This window comes from Heteronotia binoei, chromosome 5, assembly GCF_032191835.1.
Source record: "Heteronotia binoei isolate CCM8104 ecotype False Entrance Well chromosome 5, APGP_CSIRO_Hbin_v1, whole genome shotgun sequence".
NCBI lineage: Eukaryota > Metazoa > Chordata > Lepidosauria > Squamata > Gekkonidae > Heteronotia > Heteronotia binoei.
Window position 1 is genome coordinate 24,852,936 of NC_083227.1, and position 14,852 is coordinate 24,867,787.

At 47.7% G+C, this 14,852-nt stretch overlaps 1 protein-coding gene across 1 annotated transcript; it reads left to right on the top strand.

Annotated features, from left to right (window-relative positions):
* The first annotated feature begins 1,868 nt into the window (after positions 1-1,868).
* Positions 1,869-8,893, top strand: LOC132571285 (zinc finger and SCAN domain-containing protein 23-like). Its single transcript, XM_060238050.1, has 3 exons — positions 1,869-2,817; positions 5,047-5,164; positions 7,754-8,893. Exons 1-3 carry the CDS (start codon positions 1,999-2,001, stop codon positions 8,554-8,556), a joined length of 1,740 nt encoding a protein of 579 aa, XP_060094033.1. The 5' UTR covers positions 1,869-1,998; the 3' UTR covers positions 8,557-8,893.
* Positions 8,894-14,852: the final 5,959 nt, after the last annotated feature.

Genomic DNA, 14,852 nt, shown 5'->3' on the forward strand with positions numbered 1-14,852 from the left:
AGGGCAACTAAAACGATTAAGGGGATGGAACACCTTACCTATGAAGAAAAGTTAAAGAGATGAGGGCTGTTTAGCTTGGAGAAATGGTGAATGAGGGTGACTTGACAGAGGTTTATAAAATGCATGGGATAGAGAAGGCAGATAAAGAAGTCCTTTTCTTCCTTCCTCATAATAGAAGAACTCATGAGCACTCAAAATTAATGAGTAGTAGGCTTAGAAAACATAAAAGTCAGTACTCCTTCACCCAGAGAGTAATTAACACATGGAATTTACTGCCGCGGGAAGTGGTGACATCTACAAGCACAGACAACTTCAAGAGGGGATTGGATAAACATCTGGAGCAGAGATCAACAGTGGCCATCAGCCACAGGGTACAGATGTGTCTGGGGCAGTGATGTATTCTTGATGCTTGGGGAACAAGAATGGGAGGGCTTCTGGAGTTCTGGTCCCACTGGTGGGCCTCCTGATGGCACCTGGATTTTGGCCACTGTGTGACACAAGAATGATGGACTGGATGGGCCATGGTCCTGATCCAACATGGCATCTCTTATGTTCTTTCATATATACCATAGAGCAGGGCTGGCCCTAGACTGTCTGGCACCCTAGGCAAGGCTAATGTCTGTCACCCCCCCCCCCCCCATTCCCGCACTGATAATGTCACCGAGTCACATGAGGGGCACCAAATCGGGCCCCACACAGAAGGCCAGAACCCTAGGCAACTGCCTAGTTTGCCTAGTGGCAGCCGTTGGCCCTGCCATAGAGTTTACCGGAAAAATAAGAGTGGGAGGACTTCTGGAGTTCTGGTTCAATGATGCCCCTCCTGATGGCACCTGGATTCTGGCCACTGTGTGACACAATAATTTTGGACTAGATGGGCCATTGTCCTGATCCAACAAGGCTTCTCTTGTGTTCTTTTATATCTACCATAGAGTTTACAGAAGATATAAGTGCCTCCACTGGCACTGCTCCCAGATCACCAGGAATTTCCAGTAACAGAATTAGCAGCCCTATTGGATGGGGAAGACCTACTCAGCCTTGAAACTGACCCTGGCTGAAGGAAGGGACATGGTGTGTGTGATGTCAGCGATGTTGCTACATCACTTTTGGGTAAAACTCTGAATTTACAAGGGGTAGTTTTAGGGATTGTCAGAAATTCTGTGGTAAAAGCACTGAGTTTCTGGTGATTCCTAGAGCCACCCTTATGCCAGTTTCAGGTTTTACCCAAAAGTAATGTAGCTAAGTTGGCAACATCACTGTTTTTTACTTTATTTTCCTTCCACTGCAGCTTCAGAGGCCTGGCAGGTCTTATTGGCTGACCTCATATCACTTGGTTTGTCAGTTCTATCCTACTTCACAGGGTTATTGTGAGGATAAAGTGGTGTAGAGGAAGACTATGTAGATTGCCCTGGGCTCCTAAGAAAAAGGGTGGGATAGCATGGGATAGATAGAAGTTAAATATTTAAGATGTTTTCCCTCAGTATGATCTCAGTCTCTACTGTTCTTTTTTCTTTCAGGAAGAGCATATTTTCTTTCTCTCAAATATCAGCAAATTGATACTTCATATCCTGGCTCTTTAAAGATCCCAAGAATCTGGAATATTTCCAAAAGACACTTTTTCATTTGGGACCATCTTTCGTAGTGAGAGTAAAATTCAAAGGCCTTAAGATTCCTCAAGGTTCTGTTGGACTCTGAGGGACAAGTAATAAACATTGTAGAATTCATACAGATTTAATCTTTAATTCGTTTTTACAGATAACACATCACTGTGGCATTTTGATGTGCTAAATTTGGGGCATACTTTAGTTGCCACCAGTTGTAAAGCACTCTGGGATTGTAACTAAGCCATAAGTAATTCAATTTTATTTTATATTTTTCCCTCAGAGGGAAAACTTCATTGAGTGAGAAAGGTCACATACAGCACAAGAGTGTTTGTAACTGACGTGACAGTGTAGGCCGCAACTAAGGAGAAGCCTGAGGAACACTGGCCCACGAGACAAAATGGCTGCCGATCAGGGAATCCTGTCAAACTTTGGTCTCCATTTCCAAGCAGATGTAGAACCCTGGAGGCCTCCCAGGATGAAAACAGAGGAACAAGATCCAGAAAGTTCTAAAGAAGCAGAGGAATTAGAGAGGAAAAGGAAAGCTCCTCTGGTCATCCAAGCTGGGAGTATCAAGGAATTCCTGAAAAGGAAACCAGGTCAACAGGCTAGGAAGGAATCGAGTGAGGCACTCCTACAACACTGGGAAACCCAGTGGCAAGAGTTTCTGAAGACAGTAGAGTCCCCTCACGCAGGCTGGGGGATCCCACAATTGTTGGTAGAGCCCACACCATGGGACGACACTAAAGGGTTCCTGGCCTCCTTTGAGCAAGTGGCCGAAGCCTGTCAGTGGCCCAAAGAAGTGTGGGCAACCCGACTCCTGCCGGCCCTCAGCGGAGAAGCTGAACAGGCCTTTAGAAGGCTGGATCCAAGAGACAGGGAGGATTATGGAAAGGTGAAGGGGACCATTTTGCAATGGGATGCCCTTACCAGGGAAAGGAAACGCCAGCAGTTCAGGCGCTTCTGCTACCAGGAAGCTGAGGGGCCAAGGGCAGTTTATAGCCAGCTCCGGGAACTTTGCCATGGATGGCTGAAGGCTGAGAAACAAACCAAGGAGCAAATCTTGGAGCTGCTTATTCTGGAGCAATTCTTGACTGTCCTGCCCCCGGAAATGCAGAGCTGGGTCAGGGAAAGTGGCCCAGAGACATGTTCCCAGGCAGTGGCCCTGGCAGAAGGTTTTCTACTGAGTCAGCAAGCGATTGAGAGGAAGGAAGAGCAGGTGAGAACATTTGATCTGGACCATCCCAAAGGGCCTGGTACTAGTGATGAGTTGTGGAAGGCAATTCAGGGTTGGAAAATTCCTGGAGATTTGTGGGTATGGCCAGAGGAGGGAAGGCACCTCTGCAGGATATGATGCCATAGAGTCCACCCTCCAAAGCAGCTGTTTTTTTATACAAGGTCTCCAGACCGCAACCACATGTTGGCAATCATATATACTCGATGGACAAAAAAAGAAGTTGGGGGAAAGGTCTTTCATCTTTCTCAACTAGAGTGTTCACTAACATTGCAAAGAAAGTTGTCAGGTCTTTTGTTTTGGACTTCACACTCAGGTTTTGGGTTTCATGACTGGGGACTCTGGTAGGCTGAATCCTCAAGGCCTCTAGTGAGCCAGCATATTTGAGGCTTCTGTAATCTCTGGGCTATCGGCTTGTCCACGTTCTTGATGCTGCCTCTATGCATGCCTGCTACTAGGAAGAGGGCGTAGCTCAGTGGTAGATCATCTGCTCGGCATACAGAAGGTCCCATGTTCAATCCCTGGAGTCTCCAGTTGAAAGGATGAGGTAGACCAAAGAGCTAACTCGGTAAAAGACAGGTTCATTTCAAGAGGGGCCATGGCTCAGTGGCAGAGGCTCTGCTTGGAATCCCCTACAGCACAAGGACCTTCACTGCAGGGCTGTAGCCAGAAAATCTTGGATGGAGGGACCCAACTGCCCAAGGGATAAAAGTTCAGGTGAAGGGGCCCAAAATGCTGCCAAAGGGGGGAGGAGGGCCACCGTAAGAAACACTCCAATGTTAATAGGAGCCATTGTGGCCACCCACCTCCAGCCAGCTCCCCTGCTGCTCCTTCTTGCCGCCATGGACTCTCGCTGCCTCCGCCTCCTGCACCCGCACCCTCCAGTGGGGGAGGGTCCTGATACTTGTACAGTGTGCTCCGCCGAGGCCGAAGATGCTGCGCTCTGCCTGGCGCTATGCCCAGCGTGAAGCCAGAACCCGGCTGCTGCTCCTGCCGGGGTCAGCAAGTGGGTGAGGGTCTGCTGCGGCCAGCAGGCAGAGGAAAGGGCGCCATGAGCAAAAGGCCCTGCTGCTGCTGCTGCAGGCGGAGGGACAGCCTGGTCTGATGGTAGGGTTGCCAATCCCCAGGTGGGGGCAGGGGATCCCCCAGTTTGGAGGCCCTCCCCCCACTTCAGGGTCATCAGAAAGCGCAGGGTGGTGGGAAATGTCTGCTGGGTACTCATGATTCCCTATGGAGATTTATTCCCATAGAAAATAATGAAGAATTGATCTGTGGGTATCTGGGGCTCTGAGGGCTGTTTTTTTGAGGTAGAGGCACCACATTTTCAGTATAGTATCCAATGGCTCTCTGCAAAATGCTCCCTAAGTTTCAAAGAGATTGGGCCAGGGGGTCCAATTCTATGAGCTCCTAAAGAAGGTGCCCTGATCCTTCATTATTTCCTATGGAAGGAAGGAATTGAAAAGATGTGCCGTCCCTTGAAATGTGATGGTCAAAACTCCCTTTGGAGTTAAATTATGCTTGTCACACCCTTGCTCCTGGCTCCACCCCAATGTCTTCTGGCTCCACCTCCAAAGTCTCCCAGCTCCACCCCAAAGTCCTCAGATATTTCTTGAATTGGACTTGGCAACCCTATCTGATGGAGAAGAGAGGGCTCACCTTGGCAGGACGGCACACCTGTGTCACCCTGGGGGGGGGGGCGTGCTTCCTTAGCACAGGCAGCAGGCGCCTTACCTTGGCTGTGGCGCTCGGGTTGCCAGGCTGGCTTCGCTCGCTTTGGGTGGAAAGTTTTCTCTGAACGGGAGCTTGAAACGGGGCAGAGGAGGAGGAGGGTGAAGGTGGCACACTCCGCTTGTCTCTCCCACTCTATCCCACGGGTCCTGAAGACCCTCCAATGGAAGGGCCCTACATCGGGAAGTGGGGGTTTAACAGAACGGCATGGCCCCCCTGGGCCCCCGTAGCTACGGGCCTGCTTCACTTTGTGACTTAAGCTAAGCTGTGGCAGCCATTTTGTGGCTGCATCCACCGCATTATGTCAGAATTCCAATGGTGCTCAAAAAGGTCAGGGAACCCTGGTATAGACAGCACTAAGATAGATGGGTCAAGGCTTTGATTTGATATGTGATGTTCCTACAATCTTTTCATTCTCCAGAGGTTATGGGCAGCTCATTCAGTCTTACTCTTCCACTGTGATTGACTTTCCGTTTTCTGTTTCAGGTGCCAGCACCATTTGAAGAAAAGCCTGGGACTTTTTGTGAGGCAAAGAAGATGATATCAGACCTTACGCCACGGCAGGTGTCCAGGGAAGGTGACAGTGGAGGCATGAGACCTCTGGGTAAGCGTCCCCTGTGTCAGGGTTAATGGGTGGGTGCTTCTAGGCTGAGAAGACAGGACTTAGGGCTTTTTTTGTAGCAGGAACTCCTCTGCATATTAGGCCACACACCCCTGATGTCCTCCAAGAGCTTATAGGGCTCTTAGTACAGGGCCTACTGCAAGCTCTTGGAGGATTGGCTACATCAGGGGTGTGTGGCCTAATATGCAAAGGAGTTCCTGTTACAAAAAAAACCCCTGCATACAACGGGAAAGGAGTGGGCTTTGCAAACCAGGTTTTGCTCAAGAATCCATTTGCTTTTAAAGTTAAGTTATTTTTTTTAAAAAGCAAACCCCCAAACAGTGTGCACAGACATTAAACAAGAGATAGATTCAGGTGGGTAACTATGTTGGTCTGAAGCAATAGAACAAAGTTTGAGCCCAGTTTGAGCCCAGTGGCACCTTTAAGACCAACAAAGTTTAATTCTGGGTGTGCACATGAAAGTTTATACCCAGAATCAGAGCTTTTTTTTTGTTTCAGGAACTCCTTTACATATTAGGCCACACACCCCTGATGTAGCCAATCCTCCAAGAGCTTACAGGGCTTTTAGTACAGATCCTACTGTAAGCTCCATGAGGATTGGCTACATCAGGGGTGTGTGGCCTAATATGCAAAGGAGCTCCTGCTAGAATTCCACCCCTGCATCCAAGTACTGACTAAAGCCATCCTTGTTTACCTTCCAAGATCAGAAGAGATCAGGCTGTCCAGGTCAGGATTTGCCCAAGGTAAGGCAATGCCATCCAATAGCATGAGACGTCCAACAAACAATTCAGTAGGACTAAAATCACAAAAATTTGAGACAACACAAAGAAGAATCAGATGTGCGATGTCATAAATGATGCAAAAAAGAACGGGTTCGTGAAAGTAGAAAGTCATACTGTAAGAGCAAGAGAATAATATACAGTAACCAAGGGAACGCCCTGACGTGGATAGCCCAGGCTGGCCTGATCTTGTCAGATCTTGGAAGCTAAGCAGGATCAGCCCTGGCCAGTATTTAGATGGGAGACCTCCAAGAAATACCAAGGGTCCCTATGCAGAGTCAGGCAATGGCAGACTGCCTCTGGATGTCTCTTGCCTTGAAAACTATAAGGCAGGGGTGGACAAACTTGTTTAATGTAAGAGCCACATAGAATGATGCTTGAGAGCCGCAAGACATGAATGCCAGTTGTTGGAAGGAAGGAAGGAAGGAAGGAAGGAAGGAAGGAAGGGAGGGAGGGAGGGAGGGAGGGAGGGAGGGAGGGAGGGAGGGAGGGATGATGGCTCAGTGGTAGAGCATCTGCTTGGTAAGCAGAAGGTTTCAGGTTCAATCGCTAGCATCTCCAACTAAAAAAAAGGGTCCAGGGAAATAGGGGTGAAAAACCTCAGCTTGAGACCCTGGAGCGCCGCTGCCAGTCTGAGTAGAAAATACTGACTTTGATGGACTGAGGGTCTGATTCAGTATAAGGCAGCTTTATATGTTGGAAGGAAGGAAGGAAGGAAGGAAGGAAGGAAGGAAGGAAGGAAGGAAGGAAGGAAGGAAGGAAGGGAGGGAGGGAGGGAGGGAGGGAGGGAGGAAGGAAGGAAGGAAGGAAGGAAGGAAGGAAGGAAGGAAGGAAGGAAGGAAGGAAGGAAGGAAGGAAGGAAGGAAGGAAGGAAGGAAGGAAGGAAGGAAGGAAGGAAGGAAGGAAGGAAGGAAGGAACATAGATGGGGAGGGAGGGAGAGGTGGAAAGAAAGCAACTAACTTTAAATGCATTCTCCAAGCTGCCAGCTGGCTTGGCTTAGCGAAGTGATTTAAAGAAACAAATGCCTTCTCCAAGCTGGCCAATGGGGCCATGGGGACTTCAAGGACCATACAATATGTGTGAAAGAGCCACATGTGGCTCCTGAGTCATAGTTTGGCCACCCCTGTTGTAAGGGGTCGTCATAAGTCAGCTGTGACTTGACAGCAAAAAACAACTACTACCATCAAGGGAATAAACTTAGTACGGTTCTCTTTGTCAGAGTGCCCTCCATTCCATTATACAGCATCCTTCTACATCAGGTGACTTATGGTAGGATTATCAAGGCAAGAGATGGATAAAGGAAATTTCCAATGGGCTGCCTCTGCGTAGCAACCCTGGACCTCTTTGGAGGCCTCCCACCCACATACTAACCAGAGCTTAGCTTCTGAGATCTGATGAATTGGGCTGGACTGGGGCATCCAGGTCAGGTCTTGCATACAATAATGGATTGAATTCTTCAGTTTTGTGTAGTGGTTAAGAGCACAGACTCTAATCGGGGAGAACCAAGTTTGATTCCCCACTTCTCCACATGTAGCTGCTGGTAGGACATTGTGAACAGTTCTCTCAAAGCTGTTCTCTCAAGAGCAGTTCTTGGGGAGCTCTCTCAGTCTCCCCTACCTCATAGGATGTCTGTTGTGGGGAGAGGAAGGAAAAGGAGGTTGTGAGCTACTCTTGAGACTCCAAGTGAAGGGTGGGGTGTAAATCCAATTATCCTCCTCCCTCTCCCTGGTTGAGGACATAAATCATGTCTAGGAATCTCTCTCTCTCTGTCTGTCTTTTTAACTCTACTAGCTGAAGGATTGCTCAGTACAAGCAAGGAGGAGAAGCGCCTGCCCAAAAGCCCTGATCCAGAGGAGCCCATCGTGATTTCAGAATGGAGGGCCAAGCAGACCCTTCCCCTGTGTCCTGAGAAGGAAGGAGAGCCTCTGATTCCGCGCGGCCCCAAGAGACAGCAAAGAAGCCACCCCGGGGAGGAAGGGAGGAAGCCTGTTCCCTTCCAGAGCCCACTCCTCAGCAAGGCCTTTGTGCAACAGCAGAGCTACACGAGGAAAGCGGATGCTGCTTGTAACATAATAGTCCAAGGCTTTGCGCAGAGGCCGAGCTTTGTGGGTTGCCCCGACTGCGGGAAAGGCTTCATCGACAACGCCACCCTCGCTCGGCACCGGAGAATCCACACCGGAGAGAAGCCCTATCAGTGCTCAGAATGCGAGAAGAGCTTCAGCCAGAATGCCACTCTCAAGGCACATCAGAAAACCCACTTGGGGGCAAAAGCGTTCCAGAGCTCGCCGCTCACCAAAAACCCGAGGGTCCACGCGGGGAGCAACCTGCCGGCCGGCTCAGCCAGCGGGGTCGCCTTTGGTGCTGGCCCCAGCCTCGTCGGACGTCGGAAGACTCACACGGGGCCAAAGCTGTTTGAATGTTCAAACTGTGGGAAAGGGTTCAGCCGGATCGCCCACCTCATTTCGCACGAGAGAATCCACACAGGAGTGAAGCCCTTCGAGTGCTCGGACTGCGGGAAAAGCTTCAGCGACAAATCGAACTTCAACAGGCATTACAGACTCCATATGAGAGATAAACAACAGTCCTCCAGTTAGAGCTTTTGTTGTGCACAAAGGACTTCCTGCTCCTGTAGCTGTTTGCTTGCCAGTTAAGATTAACACTTGCTTTTCTGAGTATTCCTACCTTCTGGTGGGTCAAGATAAAGGCAGGGCTTTTTCAGTGGTGGCACCTCAGTTTTAAAGCGACCTCCCAGCTGTCCCCCCCAGTGTCCAATCTTTCAGACACTAGGTGTAAACATTTGTATTAGTGTTGTAGACAGCCTTTGCTGAGGTTCTTTTTAGGGCAGAAGCTGTTTCTTGGTCCTTTTTTTATCACGTAGCTTATTCTCTGCTGCTTTAGCCTCTTCTAATTTCACGCCGCTTTTTATCTGCTGCTTTAATCATTTTGCTTTTTAATTTTTGTTTTAAAAATTGTTTTTTTGACTGATTTTCCAGTAAGCCAAACATAACACTGGCGAACACAGCTAATAAGTGATCCATACAACTAATTCACATGGGTAGCCATGTCAGCCTGAAGCAGCTGAACCAAGTTTGAGTCTAGTGGCACCTTGAAGACCAACCATTTTTTGTATCTGAAGAACTGTTCACACACACAAAAGCTTATTCCCAGAGCAGTCGGGTTAGAACTAATAAAAGGAAGTACTTCTTCACCCAAAGGGTGATTAACACATGGAATTCACTGCCACAGGAGGTGGCAGCTACAAGCATAGACAGCTTCAAGAGGGGACTGGATAAGCATATGGAGCAGAGGTCCATCAGTGGCTGTTAGCCACAGTTTATCGTCGGAACTCTCTGTCTGGGGCAGGGATGCTCTGTATTCTTGGTGCTTGGTGGGGGAGGGCTCTGGTGTCCTGGCCCCACTGGTGAACCTCCTGATGGCATCTGGTTTCTTTGGCCACTGTGTGATACAGAGTGTTGGACTGGATGGGCCACTGGCCTGATCCAACATGGCTTCTCTTATGTTCTTAACAAAACTTTGTTGGTCTTAAAGTTGCCACTGGACTAAAACTTAGCTCCATATAAATAATGATTTTTTTTTCCTACGAGGAAATCCTTGACCAGCTCCAATATCTTTATTTTGAGAATCGAGTGGCCAAACCTCGGTGGCCATGTGTGATTAAAAGAAGTCCCCTTCATTTCAGTTGTGCAGGAGCTAGTCTCAGTGGATGAAGCCTTACCTTGACTGGTTAAGGACAAGGTACAATTTGACTAAGAGAGTTTGGTCCACTCCTGAGCGGTGTTGTGAATTTTATTGTTATTGTCGCCTCCTTCCACAGAACTCAGGGTCATGTATGCAGTTCTTCTTTCCTCTGTTTTATCCACACTACAAGCCTTTGGGATAGGTCAGTTCTTGAGAAGGTGAGTGACTAAGGTCACTTCAGTAAACTAGTCAAGGATTTGAACCGAGATCTTGGCCAAAGTCCAATGGCCTGCAGATCATTGGTAGAGAGACAGTTTGGTGTAGTGGTTAAGTGCACAGACTCTTATTTGGGAGAACTGGGTTTGATTCCCCGCTCCTCCACTTGCAGCTGCTGGAATGGCCTTGGGTCAGCCATAGCTCTCATAGGAGTTGTCCTCGAAATGGCAGTTTCTGGAAGAGCTCTCTCAGCCCCACCTACCTCACAGGGTGTCTGTTGTGTTTGGGGGAAAGCAAAGGAGATTGAGACTCTGAGATTCAGAGTATAAGGAGGGATATAAATCCAATATCTTCTTCTACGTCCCTGACATGCAGAAGGCTCCAGCTTCAAATCTCATCCTCTACAGTAAGAGAAATCTACTGGGTTGGATGGACCAGTTGCCTGTCTCAGGGCTGGGATTCTGGCTGTACCTGGGCATCGCCTCATCAGCGGTTATTAACTTGGGATCTCATGCGAACTCTCACTTGCGTTAGGTTAACCGAAATGTATACAAAATTAAATTTCAGGGTTTTAAAAAAAAAATTAATTTTAATCCGAAAGCACTATACATGTGCTTGCAGCATGTTGTACTAGTCTGAATTATGGTAGACTGATAGTGGTGACCTTATATAATCTGGGAGAGGGGGCCGATCCTTCTTCTTGAGTTTGAAATCTGCTGAGGATCTGCCTCAGAATAACCCAGTTTCTTATCCACCGGCGTTTGAAGGTACACTGGCTCTGAATACAGCAGTTCCATTTTGGGAGCATTGCCCCTCAGAATCCTGTCCAATTTTAATACATTTTATTCCCTCAAAAGCCATCAAAAACTTAAACATTTTTGGGTCTGAGTGGTGGGAGGGGGCTGGTCGGCTGTACGACATTTGATCACGCAAACTCTGCAAACGAAATGAAAAGCAGAGCTATCTGAGAGGGAGAAACCTCGCAGGGCCTAGTGGAAAAGAGGAGCAGCGGGGCCTGGTACCAGCATGCCTAAGGTGAGGCAGCCAACAAGGCCGAGAGCTTTTGGTAGGCCCCAGTTCCATTGGCTCCATCCCCGCATACAGGTGATAGATGGGTTTGTGGGAGGGGAGGGAGACAATGGGGGTGGGGATCTAGTGGTGGGGAGACAGAGCCCCAGGATACTGCCTGCCCGGGGTCCCCCCAAAACTGGAAACCAGCCCTGAATAGCAGTGGAAAGAAAGAGGATTCCAGGCCACTGTCAAAGAAAGGTTTGCTGCCTGTAGGCCAAATGTCATGTGATGCTGTGGAATCCTGGAACTGGAACCTCCAGTGTGTTGTTTGGTCCTAAAATAGAGTTACAAGTCCAATTCAAGAAATATCTGGGGACTTTGGGGGTGGAGCCAGGAGCAAGGGTGTGACAAGCAGAAATGGACTCCAAAGGGAGTTCTGGCCATCACATTTAAAGGGACTGTGCTCCTTTTAAATGCCTTCCCTCCATGGGAAATAATGGAGGATGGGGACACCTTCTTTTGGAGCTCGCAGAATTGGATGCCTTGGTCCAATCTTTTTGAAACTTGGAGAGTGTTTTGAGGAGAGCTCCTGGATGCTGTGCTGCAAATTTGGTGCCTCTACCTCAAAAAACAGAGCCCCAGATACTTGTGGATCAATTCTCCATTATACCCTATAGGAATCGGTCTCCATAGGGAATAATAGAGTGCTCAGCGGACATTTCCATCTTCCTCCTCGCTTTCTAATAACCCTGAAGCAGGGGGAGGCCTCCAAACGGGGGGATCCTCTGCTCCCACCTGCGGATCGGCAGCCCTATCCTGAAAGTACTTGGGGAGGGAGAAGTATAGATCAGGGTCATAGTTCCACAGAAGTGGGGAGGCCTAACAACCCTTCCCACAATATTTCCCCTGTTCTGGCTCTATTGGTGGATCTCCTGATGACACCTGGGTTTTGGCCACTGTGTGACACAGAGTGTTGGACTAGATGGGCTCATGTTCTTATGAAAATGCCCCTTCCATGCTGCTTTGCATTACTTAAAATATCGATCCACTCAAGTTTCACACATTCTGGGGCCCCAGGTGGATAACCGTCAAAGTTAAAGAGCCTGCATGACTCTTAAACCAAAACTCAGAAGATAAAAGCCAGCACTGAAACTGCAGGACCAAACATTCCTTTAATATACTCCCCTGGATATGGTCTCACAGCTTCTCCTGAGAAATTTCACAGCCAGGGACTTTCCTTAAGTTTTCAGGGAGGCTGTTCAAGGTGATGCGCAGTGGGGCAAAAACAAACAAATCCCAATTTCAAGTATAGGCTAATGGGGTCTGAACTTGCTGAGACTGAGACCAATTCCCCACTAGCCTTATGCCACTCACCCTCCTCTTCTCCGTGGGGCTTCCGTTGGATCTCACACTATCTGCCCGGGGCTGCAACTAGTTTTGCCTTTTTTGCACTACAAACAGGTTTTTAGAAGATCTTGTTTGCTGTGCAAAAGAGGCAGAGTGAGTTGCAACCCCGGGGCAGATAGTGTGAAATCCAACGGAAGCCCCGCGGAGAGGAGGAGAGTGAGAGTGGCATAAGGCTAGTGGGGAATCGGTCTGAGTGGAAATAAATATCTTCAGGTTGTAGTGGATAGCTCAACGAAAATGTCAACCCAGTGTCCTGCAGCGATGAAAAAGACAAATTCTTATGTTAAGAACTGTTAGAAAAGGGACTGAAAATAAAAAAAAATGACCAATACTATAATGTGCCTGTATAGATTTATGGTGCAGTCCAATTTGGAATACTGCGTGCAGTTGTGGTAACGGTGTCTCAGAAAGGACGTAGCAGAGCTGGAAATAGTACAGAGCATTATGGGACTGGAACACCCTCCCCATGAGGAAAGGCTGAAGAGTCTGGAAGATTTCAGTTTACAAAAGAGGGACATGATAGATAAAATATCATAAAATATAAAATAAAATTATGCGTGGGGTGGAGAGAGTTGACAAGGAGAAATTTTGTCTCCTCCTCCCAAAATATGAGAACTCCCAAGGTATCCAATGAAACTGACGGGCAGTAGGTTCAGGATGGCAAAAGGAAATATTACTTTGCACAGAGTGATTGAAATGTGGAATTTGTTGCCAGAGGATGTAGGGATGGCCAAAGAAATAAACAGCTTTAAATGGGGATTAGATCGATTAATGGGGATTAGATCTATCGATGGCTACTAGGCCTTGTGACTGAGGGGAATGTCAGTAGGGGAAGGCCTCAGCCTCTCTGCCCTGTTCTTGGCCCTCCATTGGTTGGCCACTGTGGAAGACAGAATGCTGGACTAGATGGACAATTTGTCTGATCCAGTAGGGTGGTTCTTCTGTCCTTAAGAATGTGGAAGTACTGCAATGAATGGAGAAGGAGGGGAGAGTACTTGTATTGTTCCTGTCAGGTTTTTAAAAATTCTTACTGGGTCTCCAACTAGGGACGGGATTCCCAATGAGGGGAAATATCACAAGGGGGCTTAGGCCCTCTTTCATTAGCATTGTGGGAAGCTTCTTACAGCTGTAAGGTCTCAAGACCTACTTGAGGAACCAATTACAGGACTCCAATGCTGAAAAATTTGGCCCTGCAATGGCAAGGATGGGGCAGAGGTCACCGTGTCAAAATAAATTGGCGGGAAAGACTTTGAACATAATATTTTGGAGTATCAATATGTTTGTTTGTGTCCAGTTTAGCCAAGCTATTCTCCAGATGTTGATTCAACAAAGAGCTTTCCAATGCTGCGAATCATTTATTCATTATGAGTTTTTAACCTTCTTTTGGTTCCTATCTGTTTGGAGCTTGTATTTTTTGGTGTTGACTGTCTTGCTGTTGTGTGTATTCGATATTATTGACCCTTCTGAGCTAGATCGACCCCTGACTGCTATGCAACTCTGCTCAGCAATGTAACCACGCGCCAGCTGTAAAATATCTGGGGACGAGAAAATGTTTAATAAAAATCAAGTTTAAATATTTGCTAGAAAGGGTGATGCTTGGATTCTCTTCCTGGTCCTGCAGATGACGAGAAGTACTGGGAAGGAGAAATGTCAAACAAAATATTTTCAGAGTCTGACAGGCACTTAAGGTTTTGTCAAAAATAACAGAATATTTTACCTGGTTGGGGAGTAGCCTCTGAGAGCTAGTTGGGTAATGCCCTGGATGGGGGGGGGGACAAATTAATTCACTTTGAGAGATGTAGGAATAAGGGATTCCGTGAGAACATTCACAAAGATTCAGAGTGGCAGCCCTCAAACAATGAAGCTTCAAGGGGAGATTACAATGAGAAACTGCCGAACTTGAGTTCATTAACAAATTCAAAGAACTGAACTGTCCTCAGGACTGAATAGGGATGTGGGATTCTTCTCTCACTACAGTTTCAGAGGATTGCCATACTGGTCTGCAGTAGAACAGCTAGTTTCGAGTCCAGTAGCACTTTAGAAACCAAAAGGATTTTCAGGGTATGAGCTTTCAAGAGTCAAAGCTCTGACAAAGAGAGAAGTCTCTATGGTACTACTGGACTTGAATCTACTTATCTCACTATAGATTTTCTCCCCTTCTCTAATCAAACTGATTACATTTTGCATTTTACCTCTGCATTCTGAGTCCTTTCTTTGCAACACCCCTCTCACCTCCTGACAGGTATATAAGGACTCAGAGATCTCCATCACAACTTTTAGAAGAAGACGAGATTGGATTTGTATCCCGCCCTCCACTCTGAATCTCAGAGCAGCTCACAATCTCCTTTACCTTCCTCCCCCACAACAAGCACCCTGTGAGGTAAGAGGGGCTGAGAAGGCTCTCCCAGAAGCTGCCCTTTCAAGAACAGCTCTGCAAGAGCTATGGCTGACCCAAAGCCATTCCAGCAGCAGCAAGTGGAGGAGTGGGGAATCAGACCTGGTTCTCCCAGATAAGAGTCTGCGCACTTAACCACTGCACCAAACTGGCTCTCTTGAG